This window comes from Neltuma alba, unplaced genomic scaffold, assembly GCF_004799145.2.
Source record: "Neltuma alba isolate B1F8T4 unplaced genomic scaffold, ASM479914v2 tig00002268_pilon, whole genome shotgun sequence".
NCBI classification, from domain to species: Eukaryota; Viridiplantae; Streptophyta; class Magnoliopsida; order Fabales; family Fabaceae; genus Neltuma; species Neltuma alba.
In genome coordinates, this window is record NW_021632802.1 from 16,956 (window position 1) to 38,398 (window position 21,443).

Sequence of the window (21,443 nt, forward strand, 5' to 3'; positions counted from 1 at the left end):
TCCAATATAAATATTTGAATAAAGAGGAGCATACAACTTAGAAGTTATATTGAGGAGGCATATACTCTAGAAGAGTGTCAAGACATAACTAATTGTAAAACTCCAGAAGAGGTTCAAGTACTTGAAAAGGAAGAAAGAGATCTCAACAAGTTATGTCACAAAAGAAAAAATGGAACCGAAAAGGTAAAGTTGTCGACAATGATTTTTCATAAGAATATCACGTGATAAAAAGAGGATCTTACACATAGATCTATCATGCAAAGTAGAGATAAATTTGGCCAAGAAGAAAAGTAAAAAGGAAAATACGTGATGGAAATATTGTTTCGATATGTGAAAATAGGCCTGCAGTCCGAACACATAAAATATAAAGTTTTATAGAATAGATAGATGTTTATGTGAAAATATAGATTTTCACAAATGATTATGATGAGACATATTACTTTGTGGTGGATATCATTTTGCATATTTGAATAGTCTGGCATTATGAAATGTGCCTGCTAGATGACCCCTGGATGAGGATCATTAAATAGTAAAATTTACATGATAATCCTTGAAGGATTCAAAAATATGCCAGGAGCATATATAAAAAATCTTTCAGTATATAAAATATTATGAAGATTAAAATAATTTCAGTATGTATGATCCATTTTATAGTTTTGAATCAAAATATATGAAATTCCCTAAAGAATTTCACTTGCCAGAAGCATACAATTTAAGTTCTTGAGCACAATGATTAAGTTAAATAAGTTGCCAGAAGCAATCAGGGCGTATGTGGTATAACCGACTAAGTAAATATCGGTTGAAGAAATGATATAAAAATGATCCAATTTGCCCATGTATTTTTATGAAAAGATCTGAAAGTGAGTTTGCTATAATTGTTTATGCTGATGATATAAATATTATTGAAACTCTTGAAGAGCTTACAAAAGCTATGGATTGCTTAAAGAAAGAATTTGAAATGAAGGGCTTGAAAAGAACAAAGTTTTGCTTCGGATTGGCAATTGAATACTTGAGAAATGAAGATTTTTGTGTATCAAATAATTGATACAAGAAAAGCCTTAAAGTATTTTTATATGGATAAATCATATCCATTATATACTTTGATAGTTGTGAGATTTGTGGAGGTGAATAAAGAACCTTTTATTTTGAGAATTTGATGAAGAACTATTTGGTCTAGAAGTACCAAATCATAGGTCCAGAAGTACCATATCATATCTTATCAGTCATGCATGAGGTCACATATCATTTGCTGTTAACTTACTGATAAGATATAGTTCTTCACCAAAGACATTGGAATAGAATTCTAGATTCTTTTTTGATTCACATGCTGGTAATTCCAAATGGAGTATTTACCTCACAATGTATCCAAAAGATGGTGAAATATATATCCAGCAAATTCATTCAAATAAAAATATAGCAGATTTGTTCACCAAGTCACTTCCTATTACAATATTTGCAAAGTTTGTTCATGATATTAGATGTCATAGACTCAAGGATATCAATTGATGTTATCAAGAGGGGGAGTTAATACATGCTGTACTCTTTTTTCCTTGTCTATGGTTTTTTCCCACTGGGTTTTCCTAGCAAGGTTTTTAATAAGGCAGCATCGAATAGTGTATCAATGAATGTGTACTCTTTTTCTTCTACTAGGTTTTTATCCCACAGGGTTTTTCCTAGTTGAAGTTTTTTAATGAGGCACACATATCTTAGATAATGGACATCCAAGGGGGAGTGTTATGAATATTATAATATGTGGATGTCCATATCCTCCTCTTCCTCTCAACTTCATCATCAACTCCCACTACTTCCACTAGGCATTAATCTTCCACTACTCCATTACCTTTCCACTATGTCTTTAATCTTGTAACTCCCCCCACTCATATTCATATGGTTTATTGTCCACTATCTATCATTTAAGTACAAATGTAACTTATGTGTGAGACTATGCCTATAAATAAGGCATGTCATTGTATTGTGAAGCAAGTGAAGCAAAGCAAGGAATACAATATCATTCTCTCATTTTCTTGTCTACTTCTCTTCTCCAATCTACTTTTATTGTTGGTTAATTTCATAACAATTTGATATATAATATCATTAATCTTGTTCATAAGTATAGTTTTGCACGTTTGATTGTAATGTGTAATGCGTATAGTTGAGGGGGAAGCAATGAATGAAACCGTGTATATTATTTTTGCAGCATTATATTACAAGGTCCTTTTCTGTTTATAGATAGATCATGACTATACATTGGGGCTTTCTTTTTTAAAAGTAACTAGATTCTGTTTTGTAGATTGTAGGAGAACTTTTTTGTTGGTGACACCTCGCATATGCAGCTATTTGGCTCTAGCTATATACTGCTTCTGTTTCCGTATTTAATCATCCCAACTTTGGAAGGAAGATAATTTTTTTTCTTTCTGGTTTCTAAGTTTGTGATTATGATATGGTCATAATAACAGAGAAAAATGTTTCTTCAGAGGGCCGTCATGTTGTAATCAAACTAGCTTCTATTTGTTGTTACCAGCAAAACGGAACTGTGATCTTTTGTATTTTCTCATTGCGTTATCATTAAGTAAAGATATAATTTCACTCTTAACTTTTTAAGCATTTACTATGAACCACACATTTGATATGAAAATAAAAGAGGGGACCACATGAATAGGATTAAGTTTGGTATGTTTCTCTATAACCATGTCTAACAGCTTCCGGCTTCAATTTTGCAATCTTGCTGGTGGATGTACAGTAACACACGCACGCACCAACTTGTTATCAATACAAAAGGACAAGAATCCAACCCCCCCATAAAAAAATGCCTTTGATTTGAGCATCTACCCTTCTTTCCCCAAAAAAAAAAAAGTGGAAACAGTAAGAAATCATAGATCAACAGAAAGTAGGACTATCTCCGGTCCTAATTATAAGATCTCGTTTGTAGTCAACAAATAAGGTCTTATAATTAAGATCAGAGGTAGTATTTATTTATTAATTCATCAAGTCCAAGTTCTCTCATGTCTCTATGCTGCCTTCACAGAATAGGTCTTTTATCTTTGTAAATAAACCTTTTATCCCACTTTTTTCTTTTTATATAGCTGGAATCTTGCTGTGGCAAAGAGGGGAATCTCACTTACACCATTACAAAGCCTGGTTTTCTTTTTTAATCATAGCCCATACATCCATTTTACTATTCAACTCACGAAAAAGAGGATTTAAGGAAGATATATGTTTGGTGTCGTTGGATTATGGAACCCCAACAATACATAACCTAGGGGGTGAATCTTAGGTCTACGACTTTTAAGAAGCTATGTTATTTACTTTACATGTGGAGCAAATACTTTCGACCTTCACGTACGGTTTGTAGAAATTGTGTTCAAAAAGTGGATGCTCAAAGACCTTATCCGACACGCTATGTTCATATACATGTACTACACGAAGGTTCTTAATAAATAAATGTTTTCATAAACAATTCTGTGTGCAAGATCTCTCCATTAAAGTTGTCGACCTAGAAGATGCTTAAACTCTACCCCCTTTTTTGTTTTTGTTGATGCCATCGCTTTCTCTAATTACTCAGTTGACAACGCGTGAAAGTTTTGTTTTCTAATTTTCTATTCACTAATTCCCCTCAATTCCTGTTTAAGTATAGCAGAACTATGATAATTATTATTTCATGGTAATCAATGAGCGAGGTTTTTGACTTTTAACTTGCATGCATGTATTCAAACAACACCATCAAATCACTGTTGAAGATTCCTGAGAAAATTCAAAAGCCAGATATTGTTGCTGTCCTTACATAAAAGTCAAAAATCTTATCCCAAATTGTTGTTAGAATGCTCAAGTGGGTTAGATTTTTGTGGACGATTGGGTTTCAGAGAGTACAGTGTTGAGGAAGACTTCGCCTTCATTAACACCCAAGCAAATACAGATAACTTGATTTATACACAGGGCAAAGAGATATGAACTCTAATAAATGACAATCTCCTAGGCTGGGTCAAACTTGAAGGAATCAATTTTATTTAGAAGGATCACTCCCCGAGTCATCCCTCTACATTCTGTTTTGTATGAGAGAAATGGAGGGAAAGGAGAAGGAGAAATTTTAATGAGTTGGATTTGATAAAAACATGAGAACAATTTTCATGAAAGATTGGATGATTGTCGTGAAAGCTACTATATCTGATAATTAATATAAGAAGTAGTTGAATAATTTGAAGAGATTAAGAAGATTACTAAATTATTTAATTATAACATGTGTTACATGATCTTTTTAAAATATTTATATATATTATTAGATTATATATTAATTTATAAGTAAGAAATTAGTTAAAAGAAAAAAAGATAAATGTAAATAATTTAAAATAATTCAATAATTTCTTTTTATCTCTCCGGATTAGTTAACTAAGTCTTGTACTAAATACTATAACATTTGTATTAATTCGCCTCCTCACCAAATGCGCTCGAATAATTTTCACATCATGATGATTAATGATCTGTCTTAGGATGCATGAATCATTTGCTTTTTTTAATGAGTTAATTTTCCTGTCCATTTGCACAGCTTGATTTGGGTCTTGTTTATTTAAAAAGAAAACAAGAAGTCATACCTTGAAGTAATAAATTTATTCGAATCATATACATTGTTACATGTGTGATAACAAATGACGTGTTATTATTAATACTTCATTAAAAATATAATGATGAAATGCTCCAATAATGCGTGTCCCAGCGTGGTCCACATATTTTTTTTAATCATTTAATTAATTAGTAGACAATTTATCAACCTTGGCACTCTTTTTTTTTTTTTTTTGGTGACAACCTTGGCACTCTTTGATGAAGGAAGAATGTTACCAGCATGGCTGTCAAAGTCTAACTTTTGATTAGACCTCACATACATCTTACTGAATATTATGTTGCCGACAGCTGGGTTCCTAAGCAGTGGAGGCGGGTTAATGCATGTGAAGCTGCCTTTATTCTTTCTTATGAACTTTCTTTAACTTTAAATCCATCGAATTCTGTGCTTTAATTTGTGAGTACGATGAGAGCCTCAAGGCATCGGACAACAACTTGAGGAAAGTTATGATGCCGGATTCTATGTATTTAGAGTTTAGACCACGCGCTAGCTTAGCTTCAGCGAGAAAGAACATAATTTTGCAACTTGGATTTAAATTGATTATGATTGGACAGTAATTATTTTTGCCCCATATGGCCGAAACATCATGAACAGTGCTAGGACTTAGTCACTGATTTAAGTTTGCATGTAATCGTTTTTGTAATGAAAATATCTCCGTGAAACAAGGGAATACTGGAAAAGAAAACATCATCCAACTTCTATGTCGTCACTTACCAAGTGATCACCACCATGCTTAGATTTTTGCTCCTTAATGAAAAGCAATTGAACAACCAACAAAGAAAATAAGTGGAGGGTGCTAACTTCTCAATTACCATACAATCAAGATTGAGTTGGAGTGTATGAAAACCCAAACAGTTAAAAAAATGCACGGAGAATATATTTAATTCGAAGTCTATAAAAATACTTTAAAAAAATTAATTCAAACACCCCCTCAATTTTACACTTTAATTTGTTGGTGTATTCATATGTGCGTCTCGTAATAGTAGATAAAGTACGATGTTCCAATTCTTTATTATATTAATCTCTAACAAGTTTCGATCTAATTGATTTAATCATATTAATCGCCTGAGCAGAGTCAACCATTCTTAGATATCAAGGCTGGCGCAGAAAGTTTGAAACTTTGTTGAATTTTGAACTATCAAGTTATTTTAAAGTTTATATTTATAGTAAATAATAGTATTTTATAATAAAAATGACTGAAATATCATATCTACTCCCTAGAGTTTAACGCGCAAGCGCACAGCTCATTGGTTGCCAAGTGGTACAGCCGCCGTACACATTTCCACATGGTCACACCCACGGGAGAAGATCAACGAGGAAGAAAGTTCCTTTCTATCTTTCTTCCTTTCTTTCCTCGCCTATCCCCATCCCCGCTTTTGCGTGGCTGTTACTCTGGAAGGTGGATATATTCTTTATTCCTTTTCAGGTTAAACTCTACTGGTATTCAAATCCATGAGCCAGGAAACTTCTCACTTTTAAAAATCGATGACCGACCTGCATCAGTGAAATTAAGTTATTTTATTCTCGTTTGGACTTGAATAGTTGACAATTCATAACTTCTTACCTTCACATATAGTGCGCGGGGTGGGTCTCCATTTGTGGTCCCTCTTCTTTCAGTTTGTGGATCTATATTTATTCAGATTATGTCATTTTCCATGCATAAAACTATTGCAATATCTAAATCAGTATTTGCAGCCATAAAGCAATCAGTGTTCACCGGCTCAATTCCCATAGGCTCTACAGCTGTTCGTGATATATATGTATATATATGTATGAATGTATGTACATATGTATGTATGTAATTCACAGCCTCTGTGCCCATTTGAGCCAAGCATCCATTTTTATAGTGTCAACCCCTTTTGTTTATTAAGGCCCTCCCTCACATATTCCCATTGGTGGGGTCACTGGCAAATCTTACTCATTAATGAATAGTTTGGTCCTTTGTGCTTGCTTTTCATGGCCAGTCTTCATCAGATTTGGTGTCTGCTGATGTATTAGCTTCTAATCTTCTGCAGCATTTGTGGCTCTAATTGTAAGGTATGGTAATCAGCAGCTTCTTGAGATATTGTAATTTCTCTTATTTTAGTCACCCCCATTTGATTTTATTTATGTTTTAGGTGGGGATGTTTATTTAATCGAATTCATAGTGATTTTTAATATGCTAATTATTAGAAAAATTTATCTGTTACTTGTCTTTCCCTCTCCTGATCAGCAACGCACTTACATTTTTGACAAATTGCTGGGTCAGTTTTCTCGCGAAAACGACATTCACTGTCGTTGGCCTTCCATTTTAGTTTCTTTCGGAAATTCTAATAATAAAATCATTGTTGTTTTGTGTGAGAACCAATTGCATACAATTTCGTCGGCAAGTTGGGGCCGTGGATGTCTCGCTGATATGTTCACATACTTTCTGCCAGGGTCCCAAGAGCGATCTTCGTCCTATTGGGCGTTCAAATTAATAATCCCAATTCTGTATTGTTATAATCAGAGGAGAAAACCTCTTTTTTAAATATTAACTGCTAAATGGTTCCTAACAATGGTCTGTGGCTGATTCCATATTTAAGAGCTTGTGCTTTGATCCTCTGCCTCAATACATAAGCGATTTTGGGTTCTGTCTGTTGTAGCCTTTTGACTTTGAAGACATGAAAGCAAGGAGGGGAAAACGTTCAGAGGTGTGCCTTTAACGTGCTCTGAAACTCTGACTAATATTTGTGAGAAAAATATCAGCTTTATGGATACTTGTAAACTTTCTAACTTTGTTTCATTTCAGGCATTTTGGCCTTCCCTTGTGATGAAGAAATGGTTAAATATAAAGCCGAAGGTGTATGATTTTAGTGAAGATGAAGTTGATACTGAAACTGAGAGTGAAGACGACGGTAAGCTCTCGGTTTTGTAATTTTTCTTTCTGCTATAGAAGTTTGATCTTTTTTCCGCCTCTTTTTTCACCTTTTTCCTCTTTTGTTCTTTAATTTTCGCGCAGCTTACTCTGTCAAAGGTTCAAGAGTGCGCATTTGTGAAGACAACCCACGCAGAGAGCCAAAGATCCAATCAGTATTCACTAGTCAAACTTCAGGCAATACTTCATTCCCTTCCAACGCTCTCATCCTTGTCTGGAAAGAAACAAGAAAGCTATTTTCCAAAAAAAACTTCCGCCATTGCCTACTCTGGTTATCATAGTTTTTAATATTTGCTTCTTATGATTTCTACAATACCTAAAGAAAGCGGCTTTCCTGCCTTGTATAATTTCGATACGATTTTCTCACCTTTGGGTAGACAATGAAAAATTGATTTACGTGCCTTTCAGATGTTACTGGGGAGCTGAAATTTAAAAGAAATTTTAGGAGTTGTTTGATAAGGGTGGCAGGAGTTTCTTAGTACAAATATAGAGCAATTTTCAATATATTCCGCTAACAAATAGGTGTGTTTGCCAGATAAATATTTAAGTCAACCAGCTTGATTAGTTTTGCTGTGAACTTCAAATTATTTGATGCCTGTAAGTTCTGACACATGACGAGTTCGTTGTCTTACCATCTTCTGTAATTTGATGTTTGTTCTTCAGATACACCTCCCATGGGTTACAAGACAAGACACAGAAGGGGAAAATCAGAAACTCTGCGCGCTCAGTATATTGATACGAAGGAAATAAGGTTTGCTGGTGTACTCTGATTACGTTGATGTGTCAAACTAGAGTTGTTAATTTAAAAATATTAAAGTAATGCATCTTCAAACTGTTATGGTACAGGGTAACTGTTGGAACTTGGAATGTTGCTGGAAGAGTTCCCTGTGAGGATATTGAGATCGATGACTGGCTTTGTACTGATGAGCCTGCAGATATATACATTATTGGGTGAGTAGTTTCGCAAATCGATTGACTCCTTAAATTTTATATTTTACAAGAGTTTTGTTTCCCAGAAACAAGTTTATCTAGTGTACGACAGCAAAACAATTCATTCTCTCTGATTGATCTTCTCTTTAGCCATTTATATGATTTTTCCCTGAATAATCAAAAGTTAATACTTTTTGCTGGTAATTAAAGAAAGCTCCCATATTCGAAGAGCTGCCATCTTTTACCTATTTGCCTATATTGGACGTGGTCATAATACCCTGGATGCTTAATTTACATTCTCATGGTTCATATGAATTTATCTGATCTTCTAAAACCATAATTAAGCCATATACTTTTAAGAGTGTTCTGGTATTCATTACAATTGGCTTGTGCAATAAAATTTTGGAGTGCGATGGTAAGCTGGATTGGACTTGGGTTCTCTCTAGTTGGACCTAGAGTCCAGTTGGATAAAGAAAGCGAGAGGTTTTGTACCTTTCCCTCTATCTCTCTTCGCCTAACCCTTCTATACCCGGATAGAATCCTCCTCCTTATGTATCTGAGTACTCATGAGTTAATTATTTGTAAGGCTTATTAATGATACTTGTCCTGCGTGTACTATCAACATCTTAATTTGTTCTGCTTACATTTCCTCTTATGCTTCTGGAGTAGTTGCTTTATGTTTATATGTTTTCATGTAACACGAGATGTCCAACCATAACTCTGCCTATGTTTTATAGCCGGTCCCAAGCCCGGATAAAAGAGGAGGGTTGTGCTTGGCCTTTGATAGCCAACACAAAACTTTGTTGAACCATGTAAGGAGGAAATTCAACACTTTGTGTGGATTTTGTCTCACCAATGGCTTTTGATTTTGAGAAGAACTCAATCCGAACTACCTGTTTGAACAGAGCTGACTAGTCCAGACTGACCACACATTTGTATCTATTTGCAAAGTTGTTAGCAGATAACATGAAATCTAGTCTATTTGAGTGAATTGTTTTGTGCATAGACATAAGACATAGGTTGTAAGGTGCTATTAATAGACTGCTTGGCTGAATTGGTTGTAATATTGGTCTTTCATAGAATGTCTATATTACTGGCTTCCATGCTAACTCTTTTTTCACAGTTTTCAAGAGGTAGTCCCTTTGAATGCTGGCAATGTGTTTGGAGCAGAGGATAATACACCTATCCCAAAATGGGAGGCAATCATTCGAAGAACTCTGAACAAATCTTCTCAAACTGAAAGCAAAATCAAAAGCTACAGTGCCCCTCCTTCTCCAGTATTAAGGACTTCCTCAGCGGCTGATGTTCTAGCAGACAATATAGATGCTAATCCATTAGATATGATGGGTGAGGAGTTCGTAGAAACCATAAAAAAGAATGATTTGGGATATCAGGAAGTGAAAAAGGCGATTGATATAGGAAAAAATTTACACTTGAGTAGAATATATGGCATTGATCTTCATACTAGTCTTGACTGGCCCGAACGTCCGTTAGATGCATTCCCTCAAGCTGTTGATTCCAATTCAAAATTGCGGAGAGTACTGAGCAGCACAGCTAGAATTGGCTTTAATTGGACGGAAAATACTTTAAAATATGGCAATAGGATGAAGCGTTCTCACCACAGTTATGGGAACCTAGGCATGATCTGGAAGGAGGAGAAAGTGGTGCCAAGGGAAATAATTGATTCCCACTCCGATGTGTCCGACATATCTGATGAGGAAGATAACACTATCTTTGAGTTACCAAAGAACCAGGATGATGATGGATTAGGCACTGTGAAATCACGTCCGAGATATGTCCGGATTGTCAGCAAGCAGATGGTAGGGATTTATGTATCAGTTTGGGTTCAGAGGAAGTTGAGAAGGCACATCAATAATTTGAGAGTTTCTCCCGTTGGAGTTGGTCTGATGGGCTACATGGGAAACAAGGTAATTGTGTTTAACATAAATGAGATTGGTCTGGCTTAGAAATATAAATATTGAATGCGTGTCAAGATGTTGAAATCTATGTCAACAAAGCTGCCATAAAACTTCGTGTAGGGTGGCGTGTGGCACATGCATTGATGATATCTATATTAGGTATGTTATGAATATGATCATCAGTGCAATAGATTGACAAAAGTCCCCTCCATATCTTGATGTGTTCTTAAAATGTTCCCTGGCAAGCTAGGAGCATCATAGCATGGAAAGGATGAGATAACTTACCATCTGTGGCCACTTACTGATAACACTTGCTTATACTGCTCTAAGTGAATATAATAACAAATTATCGCTTATGCAGGGGTCTGTTTCAGTAAGCATGTCTCTCTTTCACTCGCGGCTGTGCTTTGTTTGCTCTCACCTCACTTCTGGTCAGAAGGATGGAGCTGAATATAGACGAAACTCTGATGTTAATGAAATTCTACGCCGCACCTGCTTCTCATCTCTCATTGATACTGATCAACCACAGACAATCCCATCGCATGAGTAAGAATTATTTTATGATGAAAATTATGATTTAGAATTTGGAACGTGATCAGAACATTAACTGCTGTTAAAAGCAAAATTGTTTGAAAATTGTGAAATTTCAAGTTTGTATGTGTCATTAAATTAATATTGTTTAGTATTAAAAATAAATCATGCTTAAGTATTCTAATGGCTTTATGTTCAGAATGAGCATTTTCTATCCAAATGTTATTAACCGATGGGTTGCTTTCCGATGACAGTCAGATTTTCTGGTTTGGAGATTTGAATTATCGAATCAGTATGTTGGACAGTGATGTAAGAAAACTGGTGGCTCTGAAGAAGTGGGATGAACTAATGAATAATGATCAGGTGAGAGTCATGAAACTCAATTTGTGAAATATTCAAAAGCCGACCTGATTAGGTTTTGACCTTTCCTTATTTTGATCCCCTAGTTTTCATCATCCACTCGCAGTTTGCTTTGATATTTCGTTGCTTAATAAATCTGAGTATGCCTAAAGTTGTGGAAGGGATTGGAAATTTTGGAACCTTACATATGTTTATGAACATTTCCATATTCATTAATTGGAACTTGGATGGTCTAGAGTGCAATAAGCAGTTCTCTGATGGCAAGGTGAATAAGGTGAAGGGGGTAGTTTATAGAGTACTCCACAAAGATCAGTTGGTTATGATTAGTGGTTTTCTATTAACCAGAGTGACTAAATTAGTCAGTGGCCTCTGCTGTTCTTGCTCCTATCCTATTATTCTATATGCTACAAGCTAAGCTGGACAAAGTTCTAATTCCTTTACCTTATCTGCAGCTAAGCAAAGAAATGCGTTTTAGGCATGTATTTGATGGATGGAAAGAGGGTTGATAAACTTTCCTCCAACTTACAAGTATGAAATTAACTCAGACAGATATATTGGTGAGAACCCAAAAGAAGGGGAAAAGAGGAGATCTCCTGCATGGTAAGTGCAACACTGAATTGCAATCCTGTGAATATGCCATTGGCAAAGCAACATGTTGTAAGTAATTCTGCATTAACATTATGCAGGTGCGATCGAATATTGTGGATGGGAAAAGGAATAAAGCAACTTTCATATGATCGCGCAGACATAAGGATATCAGATCATCGACCAGTTAGTTCTATCTTCTCAATTGAAGTTGAAGTATTTGACCATCGAAAGCTTCAAAGAGCTCTAAATGTCAACTGTGCAGCAGTACATCCTGAAGTCTTCCTTGATGAAGAAGGAGAGTTCATGAACTGGATCTGAGATGTCAACATCCTGAAAGTAACATTGTTTTTGGGAGTTTCTCCCTACCTTGGATATCAAGCATTTTGTGAATTTGACAAACAGAGAAGCCATTGAGATAGTTATAACAAAAAAAACTGTATATAGTTATACATAGGACGATTTGAACTTTTTCCTTGTTTCTTTGTTCTTTGGTAGACAACGATTATGTTTTTGATCTAATGAGTTGTGTATCCCTATGATTCTTGTTTTGCTCCTTTGACCATAAACTTCAGGCTGTGGTCTGCCTTCTGTAACATCAGACACATTCTAAATGAACTGACATATTTACACAATGAACAGCTTCTGATGGTCCTCGCTGATTCCTTCCTTTTGCTTCGTTCATTATGTCGCTTGTCGCTTCTAAATTCTAGGCCTCCTAGGTGTGTCCATGGGTTTGTTTACATTTAAGCACAGATATAACGTGTGGTCAGTCACAAGTGATGTAAATAGTTACAAGAGCACTCAGTTTACCCAAAAAAAGGAAGTTGCGATATTGGATTCTCTGTTTTGAAATTAACTGTTCAAAGTTTTCATAGATCATAAATAAAAACCTATGTGTTTATATCAGATCAAAAGAGGGAAGTTTTTCTTTATGTGTCAAATTAATCTTTAGAGCGTGTAACATTTGCACATTGGATTCGAAAGGAGATTCGAGAGGTGAGGTAGCCACTAGCCACCCAACTTCCCAAGTGTAAAAATCGTAGCGATTGTTTATATATTTACCAAAGCTAAGCTGATCGGAAAGAAAGAAATTATCTAACACGGATATAAGGAGACAATTAAGTCAAGTTGGTTGTATCAACCCTTAAAAAAATAACAGCTGAGAAAATTCTGCACACGAGGTTGGTTGGGAAAACATGAGACCACTACTACCAAACGGAACAAGAAAACCTCCTTATCAGTTATAAGATCTTACTTGGCTTGGCTTACGCATGTTGAGTACAAAATTCTGTGACGTTCTCCTTCTCAGTAATCCGAGTGCAAGAACTCACAATTTCCTTCAATGGAGTTTATGAGACTCCTATTAATGGTGTTTACTATTTTGTACAGCACAAAAACTCCGAACGGTGAAGGCCCTCTTGTTTATGGCTACTACAAGGAGACGTGCCCCTTGGCTGAAGATATTGTGAGACACAACGTGGAGGTTGCAGTGTATAAAGACCCTCGTTTGGCAGCCTCGCTACTTCGCTTACATTTCCACGATTGCTTCGTCATGGTAACTAAGTCCTCCAAACACGTTAGTGGCTTAAGGGGATTATGACACGGAACAGGACGATGTAATAAATTTTTGTGTACCATGATTTTGTCTTTCTGAGAATTTTGTGTAATGTTGGAGAGCAGGGGTGTGATGCATCGGTTCTCCTGGACAGCGTGGAGGGCATGACAAGTGAAAAACAGGCAGGACCGAATCTGAATTCATTACGAGGATTTGAGGTTATAGACAAGATTAAGTATTTGCTTGAAGAGGAATGTCCTCATACGGTTTCTTGTGCTGATATTCTCGCCTTGGTTGCTCGTGATGCTGTTGTATCGGTAAAATCCTCTGTTTCATATCTTTTCTGGGTGAAAATTCACCCAAAAATCTAGACTTTCTTGATCTTTATGTAACATAATTACTGTTGCTTGTTGAGAAGAGAGGAGGGCCAACGTGGGAAGTGTTCCTGGGAAGAAAGGATTCCCTCAAGTCAAGCTTCAATGGAGCCAACCAGTTCATCCCTGCTCCAAATTCTTCTTTGGAAACTCTCATAGACAATTTCAAAGCGCAGGGTCTGGACGTACATGACTTGGTAGCCCTATCAGGTATCTACATATTCGTACACATGGATATAATTTCATTGCCCCAGAAAGAAGAAATAAACAAAATTTTGATGAAGCCCATTATTTTACATTGAACTGATCCATTTATTAACAGGCAGCCATACCATAGGAAGGGCAAGATGCACAAGCTTCCGGCAGAGGATTTATGAAACAAAGCCTGAATATCATTATGGCTATGATCGTTACAGGCGGTATACAACCTTCAGAAGAATCCTGCGGTCCATATGCCCTGTCACGGGAAGGGATCACAAGGTCGCACCACTGGATTATGAAACCCCAACCAAGTTTGATAATCATTACTACGTAAACATCCTCGAAGGAAACGGATTGTTGGGTTCTGATAATGTTCTGATCAGCCAGGACCATGAGGGAGTGATTAGAGAACAAGTGTGGGCTTATGCTTCAAACCGAAAGCTTTTCTTTGCTTCGTTTGCCAAGTCCATGATCAAGATGGGAAATATCAACGTCCTCACGGGAGATGAAGGAGAAATCAGGAGGCATTGTAGGTTTGTCAACAGTTATTAACCTGAGAAGTTGATGTTCAGATCTAATTTTTATTATTAATGCCTGAGATATTATGCTGTATGCGCAAGTATAGGCCATGGGATTCTGGTATGATCCAGAATGATTATGGATTCATATTTGCCCCAGTTATATATACTTTAAATCATTTGACAATCTCATATGTTGCCCTTGTCGCTCTTTTGATTATGACAAAAGAAGAAAATCAAATTCACCTCCCAAGTGAACTGAGGAAAAAGAAAATTCATGGTAGAAAAAGGAAAAGGAAAAATGTATAAAAGTGGTAAAGACGTGGGCATCAGCTCTCCAAGGTGATAAGCATCAATGAAAATTTCAGACGCAAATTACCCATTTATAAGATGAGATTCATCACACGCCCACAGGCCATAAAGAAATTGAAACCAATAAAAGGTGTAAAATTTAATCATCACGGTTCAAATCTAACACCCAATTGGACCGAAGATCTAAAATTAGAAGTAAAATCTTTCTTGTTTTTTTTTTTTGGTTGGGGGATAGAAAGGTGGGACAGAGGAAGCGATCAGAACCTGTCGGGATTCATATTCACATCACACAAATATCAGTGGATTGACAGACTAATGAATTTCTATCTTCCTCTCGCATCCAAGCCCCAAGAGCTTCGAAATTTTTGCCCCCAATATTTAACCGTCAGATCAGGGAAAGAAAAGAGAAAAAGAAAACATATTGGCACCGCCTATATTGATCAATAAATGTACATCATACGCGTAAGTATGAGAAAAGACTTGAGCTCAGAACTTCTTAGAGGATATTTGCGCCATCAGCGACGAGCTCACAGGAGACCCGCCTCCGGCACTGTTTCAACTTCATCACAGACTCAGCATGTTTTTTCTCATCCGCTTCGGAACAAACCCTAGCCATAATAAACTAAATCTACATGCTTAACACGCAAGAGCCAAGAAGTGAAGGGCAGAAAACAATAGAGGGGATCAGGATTCAGGAGGAGAACTAGGCGCATTCGCCTTTTGAGCAGCGCGGGTTCTCGTTCTGTAGAGTGTTGGCTACTTGGCGGCAATTTATAGACATAAATTAGGGTTTTATGACCCATACCTTAGGCCGAAAAGGAAAATTGGTTCCAACTTCCAAACGGACTCCAAGAGACTAGCTTTAGGCCCATTTTCTCCCATTCCATCCACGGACACATCAGACAGTTTTTTTTTTAAAAAAAAAAAGAGAGAGGCACGACAGAAAATAGTACTGGATTCGATTTTTAATATAAGACTTAATTAATTAATTTAAATATATTTAAAAAATAATTAAATTAGTTATTTGTAATAAATATATATTGTATTTCTTAAATTATTATTGCTAATCAAGTGTATTAGTTAGAACTATAATTGTCACAAAACTACATTAAAAAAATAGATAAAAATAATAAATAAAATAAATTAGAGTCTTATATTTAAAATTAAAATAAAAATAAAACTAGCTCTTATACTACATTAAGGATTGAAGTAGTATATAATTTGTATTGGATATAAATTTACAAAGAATCATATTATTGATAATTCCCAGTATTGTTTTTTTGGCCAAAAAAAAAAGTTTCCCAGTATTGCCTATTGTAATTACTTTGCTTTTTTCAAAAAAAAAAAATTTAAAAGAATGTGGATTTCGTCATTTGGTAAAACTTTTTGTCATAACCTACGGCCTCACACTTAGTTTTAAGGCTCCAGCCAAAAGTTTGAATTGATTGAGACATATTATTCGTGACTTGTCAATAGCACAATTTTTCATTTGTGAAAATATAGCTGTTAAGATTTCATAATTTCAGTGCTAAAAAAAAAGATTTCATAATTTAAAATTTATATTAGAAAAAATTCTTAATATAAAATTCATTTAACTAATTTTATTATATTAAGGAAGTTAGGTAAGATAGTTAATTATAAGAAATGTGACACATTTTTTCTAAAACACAATAATAATCTTTCTTGATATCTTCCCTCCCTTTTTTACCTGATTATGGTTGAAGAAGTATATATAGAAGTAATTTAGAGAAAATTAATAAATATAAGAAATGAGTCTTATATTTAAGATCAAAACTAACTTAATAATTAAATTTTATATTAAGGATCGGAGGAGTATTTTTTTTTTTTGGATAAACTAAGGACAGTGGCTGTCCTGAAAAAGAAAAAGGCGACGCCTCGGATATTTTCCAGAAAACAACAGATATAGTTTATCGTTGGATTTCTGCATTGAAATTGATACCATGAATGTGCATCAGTTATACTGGTATCTTGTTTGCAACGTTGGAGCCCACCCACGGTGGCCTTTTTCCATTTTTCCTTTTACCCTTTTGGGGTTAGACCAAGTATGGGCACCTATTTGATTTTTTTTTTAAAAAAAAATTATGGGTATCTTGTTTGTTACTTTGAATTCGCATGCGTCGTCCCAGCAGTTAAAGGCTTAATTTCTGAGAATCTCAGTTCGCTTGCCTGGATGAGTTTCTTAGCCAAGCTACCACGTTACATTTAAGCCCCATTTCATACAAAGCATTAAAAATAAGATATTGAGATTGAAATTACAATTGAAAAAATTATTAAAATAGTATTTGGCATGAATAATTACTTATTATATGGGATTAGGCAAATTCATAGATGTGGAATTGGGAAATATCACTTTCCCTCATGGTAGTCTCTAATCTCACATACATAGGTTTGGTTAATCCCATATAACAAGCAATCTCTTATACTAAACACCTCTAATAGATTTTTTTAATTACAATCCCAATCTCAATCTTTTATTTTTAATACTTCACACCAAAACGTAACCTTAAATTCTAGCTTTTAACCTTTCAGCAATCGTTATGACAACTTGAAAGAAAGATGGGGGCAACTTGGAGTGGAGTAAAACATTTCAAAATTAAATAAGAAATGAAACGGGTCATATTGATTAAATAAAATCAACTACCACGGAGTAGTACTTCTAGGCACTGAAAAATGCTACAGACAGAACTATCATCATGGATACGCCATATGGTTTCACCCAACAGGTTTGGACCGAAAGAATAGTTAACTGGGGGAAATAGTTCTTGTCCGCAACTGGAAGCGTGTTTGTAACAATCACCTCCTGAAACAAGCCACCCGACAACCTCTCCACAGCAGGAGGGCTGTAAATAAAATTACACAACACAAAACATGAACACTGCTGATTCAGAGTCAAACGTCAAGCTTTTAAAATGAACGCAACTAGCAGCAACAAGAATGAATCATTAAACACGTTTCAGAATTAGGTGGTGAAAATTTGAAATGCTAGCTTGTTCGTATCATGTTACGCAGTAGCAGAACAGCACAAAAATACTTAGTAGCCCCGCTCCAAATTCTTCTCTGGAAACTCGCATAGACAGTTTCAAAGCGCAGGGTCTGGACGTACATGACTTGGTAGCCCTATCAGGTATCCACATGTTCGTACACATGAATATAACTTCATTGCCCCAGAAAAAAGAAATAGACAAGATTTTGATGAAGTCCATTATCTTACATTGAACCGATCCATTTATTAACAGGCAGCCATACCATATGAAGGGCAAGATGCGCAAGCTTCCGACAGAGGATTTATGAAACAAAACCTGAATATTACTATGGCCATGATCGTTACAGGCGGTTTACAACCTTCAGAAGAATCCTGCGGTCCATATGCCCTGTTACGGGAAGGGATCACAAGGTCGCACCACTGGATTATGAAACCCCAACCAAGTTTGATAATCATTACTACGTAAACATCCTCGAAGGAAACAGATTGTTGGGTTCTGATAATGTTCTGATCAGCCAGGACCATGAGGGAGTGATTAGAGAACCAGTGCGGGCTTATGCTTCAAACCAAAAGCTTTTCTTTGCTTCGTTTGCCAAGTCCATGATCAAGATGGGAAATATCAACGCCCTCACGGGAGATGAAGGAGAAATCAGGAGGCACTGTAGGTTTGTCAACAGTTATTAAACTGAGAAGTTGATGTTCAGATCAAACATCCATTATTAATGCCTGAGATATTATGCATATAGGCCATGGGATTCTGGTATGATCCAGAATGATTATGGATTAATATTTGCCCCAGTTGTATATACTTTAAATCATTTGATAATGTCATCTGATGCTCATGTCGCTCTTTTTGAGCTGAGTTTCTCTTTTCTTTTCTTTTTTTTCTTTTGTCTTTTTTTTTTTAACTATTTTCAATTACGACTTACAATTTTAAAGAATCCAAATTAGATGCTGAATTTTAGACACACATGTAATCCAACTGTCACAAGCAATTCCCAGACCGAGGTGATAAAGCAAAAGCATGCGTGGGACGAGAGATGCAGTTCACAGCAAAAAGCTATGACGAGGCTTGATTATGACAAAAGAAGAAAATCAAATTCACCTCCCAAGTGAACTGAGGAAAAAGAAAATTCATGGTAGAAAAAGGAAAAGGAAAAATGTATAAAAGTGGTAAAGACGTGGGCATCAGCTCTCCAAGGTGATAAAGCATCAATGAAAATTTCAGACGCAAATTACCCATTTATAAGATGAGATTCATCACACGCCCACAGGACATATGAAATTAATGCATTCTGCGCAACGCACCGGATAGTGTAATATCCTAAATTAATTTTTAGAATTTATGTAAAAAAATTTCAAAAAAAAAAATAAATAAATAAAATAATAATATTTTATTATTATAATAAAATAATAATATTGTAATAAAAAATTAAAAAAATAATAGAGTCAACTTTTTACCGAATTTCGGTGGAAAGTTGAAAGTTGAGAGTTGGGTGGAAAACGAAGATAGCATTGAAAGAAGAAGAAAGACTTTAGGAAGAAGAATTAAACGGGGAAGAAAAAAATGAATGGTGCTTGGAAAAATAAAGAATAAAAGAGAGAGGGGGAGGCAGAATTTGCGGGTGTAGAGACAAAGAAAGAAAACAAGAATCAGATAAAGAGAGAAGTTTTAGCATTTTGAAGAGTAATACAAGTTTTGAAAATCATCTAGATACACAAATATTTTTTTTATAAAATTTTCTTCATAAATATTTTCTATATATTTTAAGCTTCTTATTGACAGTATTACTGTAATAATTAAAAAATTTTTTGAGACTTATATGAGAAATAAGTTTTGAATTTTGGTAATAGACAACTTTAGAAATTTATAGATAAATGAGTTGTTAATTTTAAATGGTTTAGTTTTGTTCATTTGTTAGTTTTTAGTACTTAAATTAATTTTTTTAGTTGAGAAATCTATTATATATGATTTATATCATATTTTTACGGATTAAAATTGAGTTAAATAATTTATTTGAGATGTTTAACATATTATTAAGATTTTAATAGGCTTAGTTTTATTTATTGGGTGACTGGAGGTTTTAAAATAATTATTTTAACTAAAAATTTTATTATTTTTGAAAATATGTGTGATAGTTATACCATTAAAGTTTTGATTAGATTATTTATTTATAAATATTTGAAATATTATTGAATTTTTTATAATTTGATTTTGAGGTTTAAACTTAAAATGAGATTTTTAGAATTTAGAACATAATAATTTTATATTTGAAAATTTTGGAAAAATCCCTTTTATTAAGGTAAATAATTTGAAGGTCGTAAATAAATAATTTAGCTTGTTACAAAATTTTAAATTATTTCTAAAATACATAATTTTGGGTTATGAGAGTTGAGGGAGTTTAGAATAAATATTAAATTAAATTAGAAATTTAACTAATATAGCTAAGTTTAATTAAATTAATTAATTTGCTTATATTAATATGTGGTTATGTTAATTGTGTAGATTAATTATTGGTTGAGCAAAGGATTAACCTTATGGTAATTCTTTTTATTGCTTTGACGAAAAATAACTACTTTTCACTTGTTATATGTGCTAATACATTCTTTGTGAGTGTTTTGCTATTTTAGAATAATATTTGTTATTTGGAACTCGAGTAGATATGTTATATTTTTTGAACTATGAAAATTGTCTTGTGAAATTTTTAGAATTGTGATTGAGAAGTTTAAAAAAGATATATGATTCATATATTGTGGATTATACTGAAAAAAGATTATTGTGAATTATTGGTTGTTATTTGGATTTTGGATTGAGTCCTATCCTACCACGTGGTAAGGCCGCTATTGGTATACATTGGTTGGCTTCCTTCATCCCTAGAGTAAAGGATAAACCTTTGTGGCTTTTTATTCGTTCCTCAAAGTGTGGGATAGGCCTATAATAAGGGATAGACATTTGTGGCTACTTATTCGTGCCCCAAAAAGTAAGATAGGCCTATATGCTGACTTGATTTTCTATAGTGAGAAATAGACTTATGTAGCTTGTGTATTAGTCCTATAATCAGGGTTTGGATGATTAAGATTATTTGAATATACATATTTTATATTTCCATTGATATACATATTGAGATTTAATAATTATCTCACTTAACACCTCACGAGCACATGTTAGTATGTATGATGAGTTGAAAAATTGGTTATTGAGACATTTGTCTCATCTTATGGTTTTTACTATTTTCAGGTGATAGTTCGGGTGGTAACCCATCAGGGAAGACTCCGGAGGTATAGTGTGTTATTATAGCTTGTATATGTAACACCTCACATAATCATATCCATATACGCGATAAATATTTCATTTCAAAGTTCATATGTATTTCTAATACTTCAAACAAGTCATAATTTCAAAATATTTATGAGATAACAACAAAAAGCTATTAAAATTTTACAATCATGACAAATGTATATATAACATAGCATGTACTTGAGGAGCACAAAAGCCTTCACGGCTCACTCTATTGGTGTCTTCCCTTGATTCTTACTAGATTCTTTGCCTGGAAATTGTTAATATAGCGGGTGAGATCAAACGTCTCAATAACTACTGAAATTCTAACCTATATAAGCAAATCATATATGATAAACCAAAAAT

General features: G+C 34.6%; 2 protein-coding genes, 4 non-coding genes and 1 pseudogene across 6 annotated transcripts; 3 read left to right on the top strand and 4 right to left on the bottom strand.

Annotated features, from left to right (window-relative positions):
* The first annotated feature begins 7,053 nt into the window (after positions 1-7,053).
* Positions 7,054-12,355, top strand: LOC114721056 (type I inositol polyphosphate 5-phosphatase 2-like). The gene is given in 11 exon segments (XM_028906863.1): positions 7,054-7,284; positions 7,383-7,488; positions 7,593-7,685; positions 8,172-8,259; positions 8,355-8,459; positions 9,562-10,366; positions 10,719-10,903; positions 11,143-11,251; positions 11,701-11,749; positions 11,752-11,848; positions 11,935-12,355. Coding segments are annotated over 11 exon segments (1,887 nt in total). The 5' UTR covers positions 7,054-7,254; the 3' UTR covers positions 12,155-12,355.
* Positions 12,356-12,936: 581 nt separating this feature from the next.
* Positions 12,937-14,671, top strand: LOC114721078 (peroxidase 20-like). The gene is made up of 4 exons (XM_028906896.1): positions 12,937-13,391; positions 13,517-13,708; positions 13,810-13,975; positions 14,088-14,671. Exons 1-4 carry the CDS (start codon positions 13,179-13,181, stop codon positions 14,516-14,518), a joined length of 1,002 nt encoding a protein of 333 aa, XP_028762729.1. The 5' UTR covers positions 12,937-13,178; the 3' UTR covers positions 14,519-14,671.
* A 134-nt stretch (positions 14,672-14,805) lies between these two features.
* LOC114721101 (small nucleolar RNA Z101) lies at positions 14,806-14,897 on the bottom strand. The gene has a single exon (XR_003738023.1). It is a non-coding gene; the product is annotated as a small nucleolar RNA Z101 (small nucleolar RNA).
* A 152-nt stretch (positions 14,898-15,049) lies between these two features.
* Positions 15,050-15,134, bottom strand: LOC114721121 (small nucleolar RNA snoR14). Its single transcript, XR_003738028.1, has one exon. It is a non-coding gene; the product is annotated as a small nucleolar RNA snoR14 (small nucleolar RNA).
* Positions 15,135-15,278: 144 nt separating this feature from the next.
* Positions 15,279-15,369, bottom strand: LOC114721109 (small nucleolar RNA U61). Its single transcript, XR_003738025.1, has one exon. It is a non-coding gene; the product is annotated as a small nucleolar RNA U61 (small nucleolar RNA).
* A 2,141-nt stretch (positions 15,370-17,510) lies between these two features.
* On the top strand, positions 17,511-18,583 carry LOC114721043 (peroxidase 20-like; annotated as a pseudogene).
* A 397-nt stretch (positions 18,584-18,980) lies between these two features.
* LOC114721088 (small nucleolar RNA Z101) lies at positions 18,981-19,073 on the bottom strand. The gene has a single exon (XR_003738019.1). It is a non-coding gene; the product is annotated as a small nucleolar RNA Z101 (small nucleolar RNA).
* Between the last annotated feature and the right edge of the window lie 2,370 nt (positions 19,074-21,443).

Excerpts from the sequence above, each read along its gene's own strand:
- LOC114721078 (XM_028906896.1), top strand. The coding sequence starts at position 13,179 with ATGGAGTTTATGAGACTCCTATTAATGGTGTTTACTATTTTGTACAGC. Across the intron at positions 13,392-13,516 it reads TCCACGATTGCTTCGTCATG|GGGTGTGATGCATCGGTTCT; the intron begins GTAACTAAGTCC and ends GTTGGAGAGCAG. Across the intron at positions 13,709-13,809 it reads CTCGTGATGCTGTTGTATCG|AGAGGAGGGCCAACGTGGGA; the intron begins GTAAAATCCTCT and ends CTTGTTGAGAAG.